At 38.2% G+C, this 19494-nt stretch overlaps 1 protein-coding gene across 9 annotated transcripts in view; it reads left to right on the top strand.

Moving 5' to 3' along the window:
* The window catches only part of IPO11 (importin 11), a 256286-nt gene that overhangs the window by 211045 nt on the left and 25747 nt on the right, over positions 1–19494 (top strand). For 7 of the 9 annotated variants that reach the window (XM_032627471.1, XM_032627470.1, XM_032627478.1 and 4 more), the window contains one exon: positions 6715–8118. The exons of 1 other annotated variant lie outside the window; for it this stretch is intronic. In XM_032627471.1, coding sequence (XP_032483362.1) covers positions 6715–6879 — 165 coding nt within the window. In that variant the 3' untranslated portion in view covers positions 6880–8118. Of the gene's footprint in view, positions 1–6714; positions 8123–19494 lie in introns of those variants that run through there. One more of the 9 variants, XM_032627469.1, reaches the window with a different exon arrangement.

The raw sequence follows: 19494 nt of genomic DNA, 5'->3' as shown, positions 1-19494 counted from the left end.
TCTGGGTCCCAGTCTTTCTAGACATAGCAGTGTAAATAGTTCCTTTACTTACAAGCTCATCAGATAGAAATTGTAGTTTAAATTCCTCAGGGAGCAGCCACAACAGTGATTAAAATAAAAATACATTTAAAAATAAAGTAAAAATCCCAGGTGGCTCCCTTGGAATTTGGGTTTCACACTTGGTGTAGTTAGTGACTAAATTTGCATTGCCAAGCCCTATTAATTAGGTGGGTTCTGGTTGGCATCTGCAGGCCTCAAACTCCTTGTTAAGCCACCAAATTAGAAGAGTTTATATCCTAAGAGATTCTAGAAATTTAGACGTTTTAGATATATTTTAGAAATTGTGTTACCTATGGTGAAACAATCAGAGGTCAAAAAAGAAGATAATTTTAAACAAAAGATATTTTCATCAAACTACGGAATTTTTGAAGACCACATGGTTATACATTGTTATAAGCAAATTTTTCTTTAATATTTTTGGCCTGTTGCATAGCTAGTGTGTTTATACATAATCTACCAGGTTTCATAGAAAGTATATTATTTTTAAAAAGATCTTTTGTATTTTTCTAAGGCAGGAAACTTTTTAGCAAAATATCATATGAAAAAATGTTACAGTAAATAATTTCTGAAAATTATCGTAGGTTATATGGAGACTTGAAAAGAGAGCAGTTACACAATATGCCACATAACCTAAGAAAAATAAAAGATTCAGCTTTACTGAGTATCTTCTGGGTGAAATTGAAGATTAATGTAGTGAATTATATTTTAGTTTTAAGGAATAAAAATCTCAAAGAACAAGAAATGTACATCTTCGTAAGTAGCACCACAGGAGCTAAAAATCTTATACCAGCTTTAAAGATTAAACACCTATGGGTCAATTGTTGTAGGTCAGAAGGCTATATAGTTACCAACAGGAGGACCTCATACACAGTTCAACCATTCTGAACTGTACAGAACCATACAGAACCGTTCTGTCTTCAAGTAATAATTTCAGAACCAGGGAATACCGGACTTGCTTATTAAAATCCAATATATGTACTTTTGAAGTAAGTTAGGTTATTTAGCACTTCATTTATTAAGCATAACCCTGGAGTCAGGAATTCTAGCTAGTTATCTTCTGCTAATAACTGAAACCTGTTATAAGGTTCCTAATGTTATCATAATCATTTTAAAGGAAATATTTCTTAAATAATCATGTGCTTTCTTGAAGGGCAAGAATGGGAGTTAGGCATATGGAAGAAAGAGAACAAACCAAGAACTTGGAAATCTGTATTCTAATGGCATCTACTGATGCCGTTAACATGAGAAAAATCAGCTTTGGATGTCATTCAAAGCTTAGGGTTGTCAGTTTTCTCATTTTGAAAATGAGCTTGCAAGTCTTGCTGCTTAAACATTCTGTATATATAATGAACATTTGTGTCAGCTAATTGAGATGTCTAGGGCAGCTTGTCCCCCAACCAAATGGCCACAGAGGTATGTACTTTTTTAGTCTGAATCCTTTTTTTAAAATAGCTTTTTAAAGTTTTGTTTGACATAGTTTCCCTTGTTTGTTTTTGCTTTTGTTGCATGTGTATTTTGGTTATGATATCATATCCATGAAATCATTGCCAAGGCCACTGTCATGAATCCTTTCCCCTATGTTTTCTTCTAGAGTTTTATAGTTTGAGGTCTTATGTTTAAGACTTTAATTAATTTTGAGTAGATTTTTATGTGTGGTGTAAGATGAGGGTTTCATTCTTTTGCATATGGATATACAGTTTTCCAACACAATTTATTGAAGAGAGTATCCTTTTCCCACTGTGCATTCTTGGCACCATTATTGAAGATCTATAGGTAACTCTACATGTGTGCATTTATTTCTGATCTCTCTATTCATTTCCATTGCTCTGCATGTTCAACATAGTACTGGAAACCCTAGCCACAACAGTTAGGCAAGAAAAAGAAATTAAAGGCATACAAATTGAAATAGTAGAAGTAAAATTGTCTGCTCTTGCAGATGACATGATCTTATATATAGAAAACCCTGACGACACCATTAAAAAAACTGCTGGAGGGCTTCCCTGGTGGCGCAGTGGTTGAGAGTCCGCCTGCCGGTGCAGGGGATGCGGGTTCATGCCCTGGTCCGGGAGGATCCCATATTCCGCGGAGCGGCTAGGCCCGTGAGCCATGGCCGCTGAGCCTGCGTGTCTGGAGCCTGTGCTCCGCAATGAGAGAGGCCACAACAGTGAGAGCCCCGCAGACTGCAAAAAAAAAAAAAAAAAAACCTGCTGGAACTAATAAATGAATCCAGCAAAGTTGCAGGTTACAACATCAATGTACAAAAATCAGGTGTGTTTTCTATATGCTAATAATTAGCTGAAAAGGAAATTAAGAAAACCCATTTACAATAGCATCAAAAAGAATAAAATATTTAGGCATAAACTTAACTTAGGAAATGAAAGACTTGTAGACTGAAAACTTACAAAACATTCATGAAAGAAATTAAAGACACAAACAAATAGATATCCATGTTCATGGATTAGAAGGCTTAATATTGTTAAGATGTCCATACTACCCAAAGCAGTTTACTAATTCAGTGCAATTCCTATCAGAATCCCAATGGCATTTCTTATAGAAATGAAAAACACAATTCTAAAATTCATATGGAACCATAAAAGATCTTGAATAGCCAGCCAAAACAGTCTTGAAAAAGAACAAAGCTGGTGGCATCACACTTTCTGACTTCAAAATATATTACAAAGCCATAGTAATTAAAACAGTATGGTACTGGCATAAAGATAGATAACCTTGTTATTTTGGAATAGTTTTAGGTTTACAGAAAAGTAGCAAAGGTAGTACAGAGGGTTCTCATGCACCCTTCACCCAGTTTTCCCTAATATCAACATCTTTCATTAGTATTGTACATTTATCAAAGCTAAGAAACCAACTTTGGTATATTAGTATTAACTAAACTCCAGACTTTATTTAAATTTCACCAGTTTTCCACTAATCTCTTAGTTGCAGGATTCAATCCAAAATACCACACATTGTATCTAGTCTGGATCTGTTTTTTAATAGTTTCCTGTTTCTTCCCATTATCCCCAATATTTTCATATTGTCAATTGAGCCTCAGTATTGCTGCCTTTGTTTTCCTTGTAGCAGGTATTTATCTCCTCAGATTTGTGCATCTAAGCAAACCTGCAGCTAAACAAATGTAATCACACCTGTTAGAAATGTGTGGGAAAGAAGAATAAATAATTTGATTTTGTAAGATTCTTCTATGAATACTTTGTTTAAATTTGCACATATAGGTGTCAAACTATTTTGGTCATTCACCTTCAAAAGTTAATTCCTTGCCTCCCAGTTTATTCTTGATGGTTGAGGCTGCCAGATTAATGATCTCTCTGGTTTATAAACTGTTGCTGTCCATGTCCTCCAGTGATAACATTTGCGAAACTGTGACTTCACAACCAGAATATTGACGTTAATGAGCCAAGATACAGAACATTTCTATCAGCACAAGACCTCTCAGTTGCCCTTTTATAATTAAATCCACTTCCCTCTTGCCCATGCCCTGTCCTTTTGGTTGGTATTGTGAGTGATTTCTGTTGAAACCTGGGCATTTTTGGTATTGTGTTATGAGACTCTGCATCTTATTTAAATCTGTTTTAGCTGGCTTCTTCTGATACTGCTCTGGCAGAAGAAGTGGATGTACTACTTTTGTTACTGCCAGGTAGGGGAAGAGGCTGTGTTCCCCACTAAGCCTCCACTGATACCTTCCTGGGTGAGGAAGGGGAGAGTTCAAGATCCCCAAGGACCTCCACAGACATGGGAGGTGGGTTGAATCCTTCTAATAGCTCAGTGGGACTGAGGCCACAGTTTATTCTGTGGTGTTTGGCTGAAGTAGAGCAATTATTGTCTAAAAGTTTTTTGTCTTGCTTTGTGGTCCCTTTCCTGGTCCTTTGGCTAGAGAGTAGGCTATTGGTTTTAGCTTTTTTTGTCTGTGTTCATTGGTGTTTCCAGGTTGCTGGCTTCTTCAGCCCCAAATCTGGAATTTATGAGGCAAGAAGAAAGGGCACTCAACACCATGTTGTTCCTTGGGTGCTGTGCTGCCTTCTTCTCTCCATCTTTTAGAGTCTTCTTATGTTTGTTTATATGTAATGTCCAACATCTTCCTGTTTATAATTTACTTATTATGTTAGAAAACTAATTATTTTCTCAAGAGCATACCACCTAGTAAACATGCTAGGCATTCTGTATTTTTTCACATTAAATCAGATAATTAAGTTCATTATGTTAGGTGGACATTATTTGTATAAAAGTAATAGTTTTGAAAATGTTGTTAGTGACTTCAGGGTCTCTTAATTCTAGTGACTATAGGCATTATTGCATTCAAAGAAATGATACCTGGATTTTTAGTGCATGTGCAATGATAATTCTTCTCTAGGGAATCATGTGGTCAATCTGTTTTATATATTTCTTCAAAAGAGTATTAATAACCATGATTAAGGAATGTCTGCCAGAAGCCAAAACAGACATTTATTTGTGAACGTGTAGTTTTTTTCACTAAAAGTAGTGTGTGTTTTGTTTTGTTTTTAAGATCTTATAAGGTATGTAATTGGAGATTCTGTATGTTTTTTTAAATTCCTTCTTCCCTCCACAACTCTTCTTACAAAACAGAAATACTTTTCATCTTCTAATGACTGATCAATACACTGTAAAAAAAATATACCAGTGTCGTGTTATGCCACAGCTGGTGGGGTTTAGTATGGGGATACTTTTCCTTTTTTATTAGTCTGTTGGAAATTAAAGCGTGGAGATGTGATAAGTTAACTGTTTACAGTTTCTTAGAGCAAATTGAAACAGCATTTAAACCACACTCTTAAGCTTTGTTTCAGTAGTGGGAGTGACTTGTTGAACATCATCTTCAAGCTCAGCTTCTTTTCACTCATATTGTAGCAGGTGGTTTTAGTGACTGATATTTCAACAAAGTTCACATCCTCTTTAGTAAGAGATCTGTTGCTTACTAATTAAAATGATATTGAACATTATTTCATGTTGCTTAAGGGAGTAGATATTTTTAAATGTTCATCTTCAATTTCTGTGCATTTTGTAGAATGATATCTTCAGGCTTGTGAATTTAGAGCTTTGTGTCTGCAGTTTTTCTTGCTGTTCTTTCTCCTATCCATCTTCCAGGAGAATGAGTATTGAAATTACCCTTGCCTTGGATTTATCCTGTAACTCTGGAATGTTCACATAAAGGGTTTAATTTCACATTCATGCCTCCTATGTCTCTACCTCTCAGTTACATTTTCTATTTGTGGTCATTATTTTAAAATCTAGGGGATATATGTATATGTATAGCTGATTCACTTTGTTATAAAGCAGAAACTAACACACCATTATAAAGTAATTATACTCCAGTAAAGATGTTAAAAAATAAATAAAATAAAATCTACTTACATTGTTCAAACTGCATATCTGACTCAGCTACTTCATCTACGTAGAATAGAATTGAGTCTCAGTAAAGGAAAGAGAAGGATTTCTCACACAGAAACTCATGCACTTTACTTAAAGCCTTATACATTTTCAGCATTGTTGATAATGAGAGCAGTATATAGCTGAAAGCAAAGTTGTGTTATTTTTCAATTCTTAGATTTTAAGGAATTTAAATACTGATAATACCAGTGGTAACAGTGTCACAAGCTGAAAACTCTTATACCTTTTAAGTTGGTACAAACTGTAGGAAAAACAACCTGATAATATATATCAGGAGTCATAAAATTGTCTATGCACTGTAATCTAGTAATCCTTCTGAAATAGTGGTAGATATCCTCAAGAAATAGTTTGAAATGTAGAAGAAAGGCTGTATAGATTGTAACATGGAACAGTGTTTGTGAAAGATTATTCAGCAAAATTATAGTTAAAATTGTATTTAATCTAGACCATGATTACTTCAACATGCCTATAACAAAAAAATTATGACATAAGTTGATTTAGAATTCTTAAACTGTGTTAGAGTAGAATTTTTTGTGTGATAGTATAAGGGCAAAGAACAGAACTAATTGTATATTTATGTGTATGTATGTGCATGCCACAGGCACAGAAAAGGCCAGAATGTTCTCTGTTGTGATTGTTATCTTTAGGAAGTGGATGGATGGGTTATTTTTATTTAATTATATTTCTTTTGTTTTTCAAATATCCCAATGGAAGAGGAGGAGCACGTGTTTGGGTTGTTAAAATCTATTTTTATTTATTATTTTTCTTTCTCTTTTTTAACCAGAAGAATATACATGTATATAAGTAGCATAGCAACCCAGGATAGGGCAGTGTTCCCTCTGTCAGTCCTGAGGGCCTCACTAAGCTGCCACAATAAAGTACCTGATCTTCCTATGAGGAACCCTGGACAGTTGTGTTTAAGTGCTCTTTGGCACGTTATGCTCCTTTTAGGATACTTTCCACCAGGTTTTGGTTCTTTACATGGATGAATTGTTGAGAAATTGGGCTAATCAGATGACTATGCTTAGAGGCCCTAGGGAGCTGAGGTTAGACTAATTGAGTGAAATTTTCTTTGACAAACTTTTCCACAATGAGGCTCCTTTAGAATCCCTTGCAAGAAGGGAGGCAGAAGCAATTTTGTTGCTGTGAAAGACATTACAAAGAATTGAGTCACTCACATGTAAGAGGAACTTGTTTTGCCTCTCTGACACAGTGTGGCTCCTCTCTGTCCTGCAGCTGGCCCTGAAGGACCCTGTGCATACCGTGTCACTGCAGCAGTTCATCTACGAGAAGCTCAAGGCCCAGCAGGAGCTGCTGGGAGAGCAAGGCTTCCAGTCCCTCATGGAAACAGTGGACACCGAGATCGTCACCCAGCTACAGGAGTTTTTGCAGGGCTTCTGAGAGCACGTGACATGTGGCTGAGATGACCAGCCTGCTATCTGTGTGTGAGAGCCTGCTGAGACGATGGAGAAATCCCTTGTGTATTGAAAGAAAGATGGGAAGACCACATGTTTGTTTACTACAAAATTCAGCGAATAAATGTAAATCCTGCATACCTAAAATCACAAACCTATTCCTCAAAAGAATTTAATTTTATATTTATGAGGGCCCTGTGTTTACTAAAGATAGATTTGACAACAATAGCTGCTTAGCTTCCTGTTAAGAGAAGAAACTGTTACCTTTTAATCATATGCTCTTAACACTTGAGAAGAAGGCTAATGTCTGAGATGTTTTTCTGCAACCAAAATTAGTTAAATTTGGCTGCCTTATCTATCCCTTTTTTAAGTTAATGAGACTACAAGTTTGAAAAATGACAAACCTGTTCAGATGATGCAATTACAGAAATTTGTATACCAGGCAAAAGTATATGAATAGTGACAAATATACATTACTGAGATTATCTTGCAAGGGAGTTGCTTTCATCTGACATAGAAAACATGTTTTATCAGACAAATGCTTTTATTTTCATTCTAGTAATTTGATATGGGAATTAGTAATGGGGTTTTTTTCTTGTGTTATTTTCAGTAATTACATTTAGTCTTTAAATGCACATTGTAAGGCCCACAGATGTGAACCTGTGGTACTGCAGTGCCAGGTGGGAGACCTCTGGTCGTGATTTGATCCTAGTTCCTTTGTTACCCCTGGAGTCCAGGAGCCCTGTGAACACTGACAGAAAACAGCAGCCACAGACCCCCTGTGCTGTGAAATGGCTGTGACAGGCTGTTCAGCACTTACCCATCTCAGGTTCCTCTGTGCAGGGGTACATCAGGGCCTCGATGATATGGATACATGTGGAGGTCTCAGCAGTGATCCCCAGGGTACCGACACTGATGTGACAAGTCTTCCTTCCTTATTCCTCCAACATGCAGTACCAAAAATGGGGAAAAAGGAGAAAATAAAGCCTTACTTTGTTTTACTTGCCATTGACTGTAAGGAACCTTTAAAGCATTTTTAAGAAAATACTCAAAAGCAAGGTTGGAAAATGTCTGATCTTTCTATAGAAAGTTGGGTACAGTATATAACTGCAGGAAACCCACTGCCCTTTTGTAAGTTGTGGAACCCAAAGTGTATGGAAATATTTGATGTTTTAAGCAAAAGAAAGAAAATATGGTCCAAATTAAATTTTCCAAAGATACCTCACCTTTGCTTGCCTGATTATTTTTCCTGCCTTACAAAAAATGAGTTCATAAAAATTGCCCAGTGAATTTTAAAGGGAAGTTTTCTTTCATACTCTGGTGTTAACTATGTCCTAGCAGGTGGCAGTGCTTCAAGTAGCAAATCCTAGTTACCCTTTCAGTTTCTCTTTTCATTTAAAGACCAGAAGCTTCTTTAATATGATATTTCTTTTTTTTTTAATTTTTATTTTATATTGGAGTAGAGTTGATTAACAATGTTGTGGTAGCTTCAGGTGTACAGCAAAGTGATTCAGTTATACATATATGTGTATCTATTCTTTTTCATATTCTTTTCCCATTTAGGTTATTACAGAGTATTGAGCAGAGTTCCCTGTGCTATACAGTAAGGTCCTTGTTGGTTACCTGTTTCCAATATAGCAGTGTGTACATGTCAATCCCAAACTCCCAATCTGTCCCTTCCCCTCCACGCTTACCCCGTGGTAACCATAAGTTGGTTCTATAAGTCTGTAAATCTGTTTCTGTTTTGTAAATGAGTTCATTTGTATCATTTTTTTTTAAGATTCCGCATATAAGTAATACATTATATTTGTCTTTGTCTGACTTACTTCACTGGAGACTATCACCTGATAGTCTCCACATCCATCCATGTTGCTGCAAGTGGCATTATTTCATTCTATGGCTGAGTAATATTCCATTGTATTTATGTACCACATCTTCTTTATCCATTCATCTGTTGATGGACATTTAGGTTGCTTCCATGTAAATAGTGCTGCAATGAACATTGGGATGCATGTATCCTTTCAAACCATGTTTTTCTCAGGATATTTGCCCAGTAGTGGGATTGCTGGATCATATGATAGCTCTATTTTTAGTTTCTTAAGGCACCTCCATACTGTTCTCCATAGTGGCTGTATCAGTTTACATTCCCACCAACAGTGTAGGAGGGTTCCCTTTTCTCCACATCCTCTCCAGTATTTATTGTTTGTAGAGTTTTTGATCATGGTCATTCTGACCGGTGTGAGGTGATACCTCATTGTAGTTTTGATTTGCATTTCTCTAATAATTAGCGAGGTTGAGCATCTTTTCATGTGCCTCTTGGCCCATCTGTATATTTTCTTTGGAGAAATGTCTGTTTAGGTCTTATGCCCTTTTTTTTTTTTTTTTTGCGGTACGCGGGCCTCGCACTGTTGTGGCCTCTCCCGTTGCGGAGCACAGGCTCCGGACGCGCAGGCTCAGCGGCCATGGCTCACGGGCCCAGCCGCTCTGCGGCATGTGGGATCTTCCCGGGCCGGAGCACGAACCCGTGTCCCCTGCATTGGCAGGCGGACTCTCAACCACTGCGCCACCAGGGAAGCCCCTTCTGCCCATTTTTTGATTGGGCTTTTTTTAATTGAATGATTTTTTATTGTGGTAAAAGACGCATAATATAAAACATACTATTTTAACCATATTTAACTGTACAGTTCACTGGCACTGAGTACATCCACATTGTTGTGCAACTCTCACCATCATCCATCTCCCGAATTTTTCACCTTCCTAGACTGAAACTCCCCATTAAAAACGAACTCCCCATTCTCCCTCCCCACCCTGCCCACCCCACCCCCCGGCCTCTGGCATCTACCAGTGTACTTTCTGACTCTGTGAATTTGACTATTCTAGGTACCTCATATAAGTGGAATCAAACAGTATTTGTCTGCACCTAATATATATTAGAATGCATTTTTAAGGTTAACTTAATATATGTCCTGCAAACAGATTACACCTTTTTTTTTCCCTTTGCTATACAGTAGGCTCTCACCCAGCCATCTACTTCATACATAGTAGTGTACATACATCAATCCCAATCTCCCAATCCATCCCACCACCCCGCCCCTCTTGGTGTCCATACATTTGTTCTCTACATCTGCGTTTCTATTTCTGCTTTGCAAATAGGTTCATCTTTACCATTTTTCTAAATTCCGTATATATATGTTAATGTATGATATTTGTTTTTCTCTTTCTGACTTACTTCACTCTCTATGACAGTGTCTGGGTCCATCCATGTGTTTGCAAATGGCACAGTTCTGTTCCTTTTTAAGGGTGAGTAATATTCCATTGTATATATGTACCACATCTTTATCCATTCCTCTATTGATGGACAGTTAGTTTGCTTCCATGTCCTGGCTATTGTAAATAGTGCTGCTATGAACTTTGGGGTACATGACTCTTTTTGAATTATGGTTTTCTCAGGGTATATGCCTAGGAGTGGGATTGCTGGGTCATATGGTAGTTCTATTTTTAGTTTTTTAAGGAACCTCCATACTGTTCTCCATAGTGGCTGTATCAATTTACATTCCCACCAACAGTGTAAGAGGGTTCCCCTTTCTCCACACCCTCTCCAGCATTCATTGTGTGTAGATTTTTTGATGATGGCCATTCTGACCAGTGTGAGGTAGTACCTCATCATAGTTTTGATTTGCATTTCTTTAATAGTGAAGTTGAGCATCTTTTCATGTGCCTCTTGGCCACCTGTATGTCTTCTTTGGAGAAGAGTCTATTTAGGTCTTGTGCCCACTTTTTGATTGGGTTGTTTGTCTTTTTGATATTGACCTGCATGAGTTGTTTGTACATTTTGGAGATTAATCCCTTGTCAGTTGATTCATTTGCAAATATTTTCTCCCATTCTGAGGATTGTCTTTTTGTCTTGTTTATGGTTTCCTTTGCTGTGCAAAAGCTTTTAAGTTTAATTAGGTCTCATTTGTTTATTTTTGTTTTTATTTTCATTACTCTAGGAGGTGGGTCAAAATGGATCTTGCTGTGATTTATGTCAAAGGGTGTTCTGCCTATGTTTTCCTCTAAGCGTTTTATAGTGTCCTGCCTTACATTTAGGTCTTTAGTCCATTTTGAGTTTATTTTTGTGTATGGTGTTAAAGATTGTTCTAATTTTATTTTTTGCATGTAGCTGTTCAGTTTTCCCAGCTCCATTTATTGAAGGGACTGTCTTTTCTCCATTGTATAGTCTTGCCTCCTTTGTTGTAGACTAATTGACCATAGGTGTGTGGGTTTATTTCTGGGCTTTCTATCCTGTTCCATTGATCTATATTTCTATTTTTGTACCAGTACCATATTGTTTTGTTGACTGTAGCTTTGTAGTATAGTCTGAAGTCAGGGAGCCTGATTCTTCCAGCTCTGTTTTTCTTTCTCAAGATTGTTTTGGCCATTTGAGGTCTTCTGTCTCCATACAAATTTTAAGATTGTTTTGTTCTAGTTGTGTGAAAAATTCCATTGGTAATTTGATAGGAATTTCATTGAAGCTGTAGATTGCCTTGTGTAGTATACTCATTTTGACAACATTGATTCTTCCAGTCCAAGAACATGGTATATCTTTCCATCAGTTTTTGTCATTTTTTATTTCTTTCACCAGGGTCTTAAAGTTTTCAGAGTACAGGTCTTTTGCCTCCTTAGGTAAGTTTATTCCTAGATTTTTTTTTTTTTTTTTTTTTTTTTTTTTTGCGGTACACGGGCCGCTCACTATTGTGGCCTCTCCCGTTGCAGAGCAACAGGCTCTGGACATGCAGGCTCAGCGGCCATGGCTCACGGGCGCAGCCGCTCTGTGGCATGTGGGATCTTCCCGGACCGGGGCATGAACCCGTGTCCCCTGCATCAGCAGGCGGACTCTCAACCACTGCGCCACCAGGGAAGCCCTATTCCTAGATATTTTTTTTTTTTGATGTGATGGTAAATGGGATTGTTTCTTTAATTTCTCTTTCTGATCTTTTTTTGTTACTGTATAGAAATGCAACAGATTTCTGTGTATTAATTTTGTGTCCTGCAACTTTACTGAATTCATTGATGAGCTCTAGTAGTTTTCTGGTAGCATCTTTAGGATTTTTCTATGTATAGTATCATGTCATCTGCAAACAGTGAGTTTTACTACTTCTTTTCCAATTTGGACTTCCTTTATTTCTTTTTCTTCTCTGATTGCCATGGCTAGGGCTTCCAAAACTATGTTGAATAATAGTGGTGAGAGTCAACATCCTTCTCTTGTTCCTGATATTAGAGGAAATGCTTTCAGTTTTTTACCATAAATGGGTGCTGAATTTTGTCAAAAGCTTTTTCTGCACCTATTGAGATGATCATGGTTTTTATTCTTTAATTTGTTGATGTGGTGTATTGCACTGATTGATTTGCAGATATTGAAAAATCCTTGCATCCCTGGGATAAATCCCACTTGATCATAGTGTATGATCCTTTTAATGTACTGTTGGATTCATATTGCTAATATTTTGTTGAGGATTTTGCATCTATATTCATCAGTGATATTGGCCTGTAATTTTCTTTTTTTATGGTATCTTTGGTTTTGTTATCAGCGTGATGGTGGCCTCATAGAATGAGTTTGGGGGTGTTCCTTCTGCAATTTTCTGGAACAGTTTCTGAAGGATAGGTGTTAACTCTTCTCTAAATATTTGATAGAATGCGCCTGTGAAGCCATCTGGTCCTCAGCTTTTGTTTGTTGGGAGTTTTTAAATCACAGTTTCAATTTCAGTACTTGTGATTGGTCTGTTCATATTTTCTATGTCTTCTTGGTTCACTCTTGGGATATTGCAGCTTTCTAAGAAGTTGTCCATTTCTTCTAGGTTGTCCATTTTATTGGCATATAGTTGCATGTAGTAGTCTCTTATTCTGTGGTGTCCATTGTGACTTCACCTTTTCGTTTCTAATTTTATTGATTTGAGCCATCTCCCTCTTGATGAGTCTGGCTAAAGGTTTGTCAATGTTGTTTATCTTTTCAAAGAACCAGCTTTTAGTTTTGTGGATCTTTTCTATTGTTTTTTTTGTCTCCATTTCATTTATTTCTGCTCTGATATTTATGATTTCTTTCCTTCTGCTAACTTCGGGTTTTGTTTATTCTTCTTTCTCTAGTTGCTTTAGGTGTAAGCTTAGGTTGTTTATTTGAGATTTTTCTTGTTTCCTGAGATAAGATTGTATTGCTATAAACTTCCCTCTTAGAACTGCTTTTGCTGGGTCCCGTAGGTTTTGGATCGTCGTGCTTTCATTTTCATTTGTCTCTAGGTGTTGTTTTGATTTCATGAGTGATCCATTGGTTATTTAGTAGCATATTGTTTAGCCTCCATGTGTGGGTGTTTTTTACAGTTTTTTTCTTTTAGTTGATTTTTAATGTCACAGTGTTGGGGTCGGAAAAGATGCTTAATATGATTTCAGTTTTCTTAAATTTACTGAGGCTTGATTTGTGGCTTGATGTGATCAGTCCTGGAGAATGTTCCATGTACACTTGAGAAGAATGTGTATTCTGCTGCTTTTGGATGGAATGCTCTATAAGTATCAATTAAGTCCATCTGGTCTAATATGTCATTTAAGGCCTGTGTGTCCTTATTGATTTTCTGTCTGGATGATCTGTGCATTGATGTAAGTAGGGTCTTAAAGTCCCCCACTATTATTGTGTTACTGCTGATTTCTCCTGTTATGGCTGTTAGCATTTGCCTTATATATTGAGGTGCTCCTGTGTTGGGTGCAATTGTTACAATTGTTATATCTTCCTCTTGGATGGATCCCTTGATCATTATGTAGTGTTCTTGTTGGTGTCTTGTAACAGTCTTTATTTTAAAGTCTATTTTATTTCATATGAGTATTACTACGCCAGCTATCTTTGGTTTCCATTTGCATGGAATACCTTTTTTCCATCCTCTCACTTTCAGTCTGTATGTGTCCCTTGGTCTGAAGTGGGTCTCTTGTAGACAGCATATATATGGGTCTTGTTTTTGTATCCATTTAGCCTGTCTGTGTCTTTTGGTTGGAGCATGTAATCTGTTTACATTTAAGGTAATTATCGATATGGATGTTCTTATTGCCATTTTGTTAATTGTTTTGGATTTGTTTTTGTAGGTGTTTTTTCTTCCCTTCCTCTTTTGTTCTCTTCTCTTGTGATTTGATGAATAACTTTAGTGTTGTGTTTGGATTCTTTTTTCTTTTTTGTGTGTGTATCTATTGTAGTTTTTTGGTTTGTGGATAATAGGAGGTTTCGATGTAGCAGTCTGTATATAAACAAGATTGGTTTAAGTTGCTGGTCTTTTAATTTCAAATGAGTTTCCAATATCCTACATTTTTGCTCTCCTCATAATTGCTGGTTTTGATTTTATATTTGTGTGCAGATGATTTCTTACCTTTACTGTATATGTTTGTGTTTACTGGTGAGCTTTTCCATTCATAATTATCTTGTTTCTAGTTGTGGCCTTTTCCACCTAGAGGACTTCCTTTAGCATTTTTTGAAAAGCTGGTCTGGTGGTGCTGAATTCTCTTAGCTTTTGCTTGTCTGTAAAGCTTTTGATTTCTTGGTCGAATCTGAATGAGAGCCTTGCTGGGTAAAGTATTCTTGGCTGTAGGTTCTTCCCTTTAATCACTTTAAATATATTGTGCCACTTCCTTCTGGCCTGCAGAGTTTCTCCTGAAAAATCAGCTGATAACCTCATGCGGTTCTCTTGTATGTTATTTGTTGCTCTTCCCTTGTTGCTTTTTATATTTTTTCTTTGTTTTTAAGTTTTGTCAGTTTGATTACTATGTGTCTTGGCACGTTCCTCCTTGCATTCATCCTGCCTGGGACTCAGCACTTCCTGGACTTGGATGACTGTTTCCTTTCCCATGTTAGGAAAGTTTTCAGCTATTATCTCTTAAAATATTTTCTCAGGCCCATTCTCTCTCTCTCTCTTTCCCTTCTGGGACCCCTATAATGCGAATGTTTGTGCGTTTCATGTTGTCCCAGAGATCTCTTAAACTGTCCTCATTTTTTTCATTCTTTTTTCTTTATTCTGTTCCATAGCAGTGATTTCCACCATTCTGTCTTCCAGGTCACTTATCCGTTTTTCTGCCTCAGTTATTTTGCTATTGATTTCTTCTAGTATATTTTTCATTTCAGTTATTGTATTGTTCATCTTTGTTTGTTTGTTCTTTAGTTCTTCTAGGTCTTTGTTAAACATTTCTTGTATCTTCTCAATCTGTGCCTCCATTCTTTTTCCAAGATCTTGGATCATCTTTACTCTCATTACTCTGAATTCTTTTTCAGGTAGATTGCCTGTCTCCACTTCACTTAGTTCTTCTGGGTTTTTGTCGTGTTCCTTCATATGCACCATATTTCTCTGCCATCTCATTTTGTGTAACTTTCTGTGATTGTGGTTTCCGTTTTGCAGGCTTGTAGTTTTTCTATCTTCTGCTGTTTGCCCACTGGTGGATGAGGCTGGCTAAGAGGCTTGTGCAGGTTTGCTGGTGGGAGGGACTGGTACCCACTCACTGATGGGTGGAGCTGGGTTTTATCCCACTGGTGGGCAGGGCAGTGTCTGTGGGTGTGTTTATTATGGGGCAGCTATTTTTTCAGGAAGACTTTGAACAGCCTCTCTGCTGATGGGTGGGGCTGTGTTCCTGCCCTGTTGGTTGTTTGGCCTGAGGCGTCCCAGCACTGGTGCCTACAGGCTGTTGGGTGGGGCCAGGTCTTGGCGAGAAGATGGCAGCATCCTAGAGGGCCCACGCCAATGAGCAGTTGCTAGAGCCGCTACCGCCAGTGTCCCTGTCCCCACGGTGAGCCACAGCCGCCCCCTCTCCCCCCACCCCGCCTTCGCAGGGGACCCTCCGACACTAACAGGTAAGTCTGACCCAGTCACTTATGAGGTCACCGCTTTTTATCCCTGGGTTCTGGTGCACCTAGACCCTGTGTGTACCCTCCAAGAAAGGAGTTTCTGTTTCTCCCAGTCCTGTGGAATTCCTGCAGTCAAACCACTGACCTTCATACCCAGACTCTCTGGGGTCTCCTCCCTGTATTGCCACACCCCTAGGCTTGGTAGCCCCACATGGGGCTCAGAACTTTCACTCCTGTGGGAGAACTTCTGTGATATAATTAGTTTCCAATTTGTGGGTTCCCCTCCTGGCGTGTATGGGATTTGATTTTATTGCAATTCTGCCCCTCCTACTGTCTTGTAGCTTCTCCTTTGTCTTCAGATGTAGGGTATCTTTTTTGGTAGGTTTCAGCGTTTTTTTCTTGGTTTTTCAGCAGTTAGGTGTACTTTTGGTGTTTTTGTAAGAAGGGGTGAGCTCATGTCCTTCTATTCCGCCATCTTGCTTCCTTCCCCCAGTGTTATTTCTTTATCATTACTACTCAGTCCTTAAGACTGGCCTAAGAAGAATAATTTCTCTTTCATTTGAGGCACTATTTCCATTATTATTTTCATTTGAGGCACTATTTCCATTAGTGTTTTCAGAAATACACATACAATCTCCCATTTTTCAGTTATGGTAAAATACTCAGCTTTCCAATTCCTGACAGATTTCATTATAGTGTTATAGCAAATGTTACTCAAATAGCCACCTTGCAAAAAAAGTAAAAAAACATTTCAGGGGAAAAGATTGGTTCATTTTTTAAAGCTCAGAACTTAAAATAGGCTTTGTAAATAGCTCAGAGAAAAAGAGAAATTATTGAATTTGTAAGTGCTCAAGATATAAAATGTAATTATTGATTTATAGAATTCTGTTCATTAATTCAGCCTTATAGCAAAAGTATTGTTTTGGACAAACAACTCAGCCAGGCCTCTGGTTGAACTGTGCTTCCTAATACAAGGTTATGATCATTTCCATTCCCTACATGTGCTCCTTTTCTATTTATTTTATACTCCAGAGACTTCTAACCCTCTGACAAAGGCCCATGTGATGAACAGTTAACATTTTAAAGTTGTTATTATATGTGGTCCCTCCTTCCTCTTTCCCCTACCAGTCATGTTACAGAAGCAACATCATTAGATGTTAAAATATTCATGTTTTTAGTTTCCCTTGAAAAATCTTCACCTTATATCTTTATTTTACCTATTCCCGTATTCAACTAATGTTTGTCAAGTTCCTGTTTTATGCCATAGTTCTATGCTAAATTCTGGGGTTAGAACATGGTACTTACCTTGTGCAGTTTTACAATTCAGTGGGAAGACACTTGCCAGTATGATATACGAAAACAGTGGTTCTAATGGAAGTGTGTGTTCAGGAGCAGCAGGCGTGCAGGGGAAGGAGATCTTTCACAAAAGAGAATGATGTTGGCACTGTATAATTTTATCTCCCTTTAAAAATTGATCTCAAATGGCATAGTTTGGTAAGGTTATTTAAAAGTACCCAGACTCAGAGCTATTTGAAATTACTCTGACATAAAATCATCAGTGAGATTTTGAAAATGTTAGAATTCTGTACCTTTCAACCAGTTCCTAATTCCATTAATTAAAACATAAGGCTCACCTACTGAGAGGAATATTCTTCTGTTCTATTTCTACGTTCCTTATAAATCCCAAGTGAGTAGCAATTTAAAAGTTGTTGGAGAGCTGATGAAAGGAAGGCAAGAGATGCATGTCACAAAAAATTGTATCTCCTTCCTCCAACTTCAGGGAAAAAAGTTTAAACTATAGGGGCATTGAAAGAATACTACATAAGGATGTGCTGTCATTCCCTCTTGCGAGAACACCAGAATCACAACTAACTGCTGAACAGACATCGATAGGAAGACACTGGAGCTCACCAAAAATGATACCCCACATCCAAAGACAAAGGAGAAGCCACAATGAGACGGTAGGAGGGGCGTAATCACAATAAAATCAAATCCCATAACTGCTGGGTGGGTGACTCACAAACTGGAGAATGCTTATACCACAGAGGTCCACCCACTGGTGTGAAGGTTCTGAGCCCCATGTCAGACTTCCCAAACTGGGGGTCTGGCAACGGGAGGAAGGATTCCTAGAGAATCAGACTTTGAAGGCTAGCGGGATTTGATTATAGGACTTCGACAGGACTGGGGGAAACAGAGACTCCACTCTTGGAGGGCACACACAAAGTAGTGTGTGCATCGAGACCCAGGGGAAGGAGCAGCGACCCCATAGGAGACTGAACCAGACCTACCTGCTAGTGTTGGAGGGTCTCCTGCCAAGGCGGGGGGGGGTGGCTGTGTCTCAAGGTGAGGACAAGGACACTGACAGCAGAAGTTGTGGGAAGTACTCCTTGGCGTGAGCCCTCCAAGAGTCTGCCATTATCACCACCAAAGAGCCGGGGGAAGGCTCCAGCGTTGGGTTGCCTCAGGCCAAACAACCAACAAGGAAGGAACCCAGCCCCACTCATCAGCAGACAAGCAGATTAAAGTTTTACTGAGCTCTGCCCACCAGAACAACAGCCAGCTCTACCCACCACCAGTCCCTCCCATCAGGAAACTTGCACAAGCCTCTTAGATAGCCTCATCTACCAGAGGCAGACAGCAGAAGCAAGAACTACAGTCCTGCAGCCTGTGGAACAAAAACCACATTCACAGAGAGTTAGACAAGATGAAAAGGCAGAGGGCCATGTACCAGATGAAGGAACAAAATAAAACCCCAGAAAAACAACTAAATGAAGTGGAGATAGGCAACCTTCCAGAAAAAGAATTCAGAATAATGATAGTGAAGATGATCCAGGACCTCAGAAAAAGAATGGAGGCAAAGATCGAGAAGATGCAAGAAATGTTTAACCAAGATCTAGAAGAATTAAAGAACACAGATGAACAATACAATAACTGAAATGAAAACTACACTAGAAGGAATCAATAGCAAAATAACTGAGGCAGAAGAATGGATAAGTGACTTGGAAGACAGAATGGTGGAATTCACTGCCGTGGAACAGAATAAAGAAAAAAGAATGAAAAGAATTGAAGACAGCCTAAGAGACCTCTGGGACAACATGAAACACAACAACATTCGCATTATAGGGGTCCCAGAAGGAGAAGAGAGAGAGAGAGGACCAGAGAAAATATTTGAAGAGATCATAGTCAAAAACTTCCCTAACGTGGGAAAGGAAATAGCCACGCAAGTCCTGGGAGCACAGAGAGTCCCATACAGGATAAACCCAAGGAAAAACACACCGAGACACATAGTAATCAAAGTGGCAAAAATTAAAGACAAAGAAAAATTATTGAAAGCAGCAAGGGAAAAATGACAAATAGCATGCAACGGAACTCCCATAAGGTTAACAGCTGATTTCTCAGCAGAAACTCTACAAGCCAGACGGGAGTGGCATGATATACTTCAAGTGATGAAAGGGAAGAACCTACAACCAAGATTACCCAGCAAGGATCTCATTCAGATTCAATGGAGAAATCAAAAGCTTTACAGACAAGCAAAAGCTAAGAGAATTCAGCACCACCAAACCAGCTCTACAACAAATTCTAAAGGAACTTCTCTAAGTGGGAAACACAAGAGAAGAAAAGGACCTACAAAAACAAACCCAAAACAATTAAGAATATGGTAATAGGAACATACATATCAATAATTACCTTGAACATGAATGGATTAAATGCTCCAAGCAAAAGACACAGGCTTGCTGAATGGATACAAAAACAAGA

Source organism: Phocoena sinus, chromosome 3 (genome assembly GCF_008692025.1).
Source record: "Phocoena sinus isolate mPhoSin1 chromosome 3, mPhoSin1.pri, whole genome shotgun sequence".
Classification (NCBI taxonomy): Eukaryota; Metazoa; Chordata; class Mammalia; order Artiodactyla; family Phocoenidae; genus Phocoena; species Phocoena sinus.
Note: the sequence above shows the minus strand (reverse complement) of the source record. Positions and strands in the feature narration are given on the sequence as shown.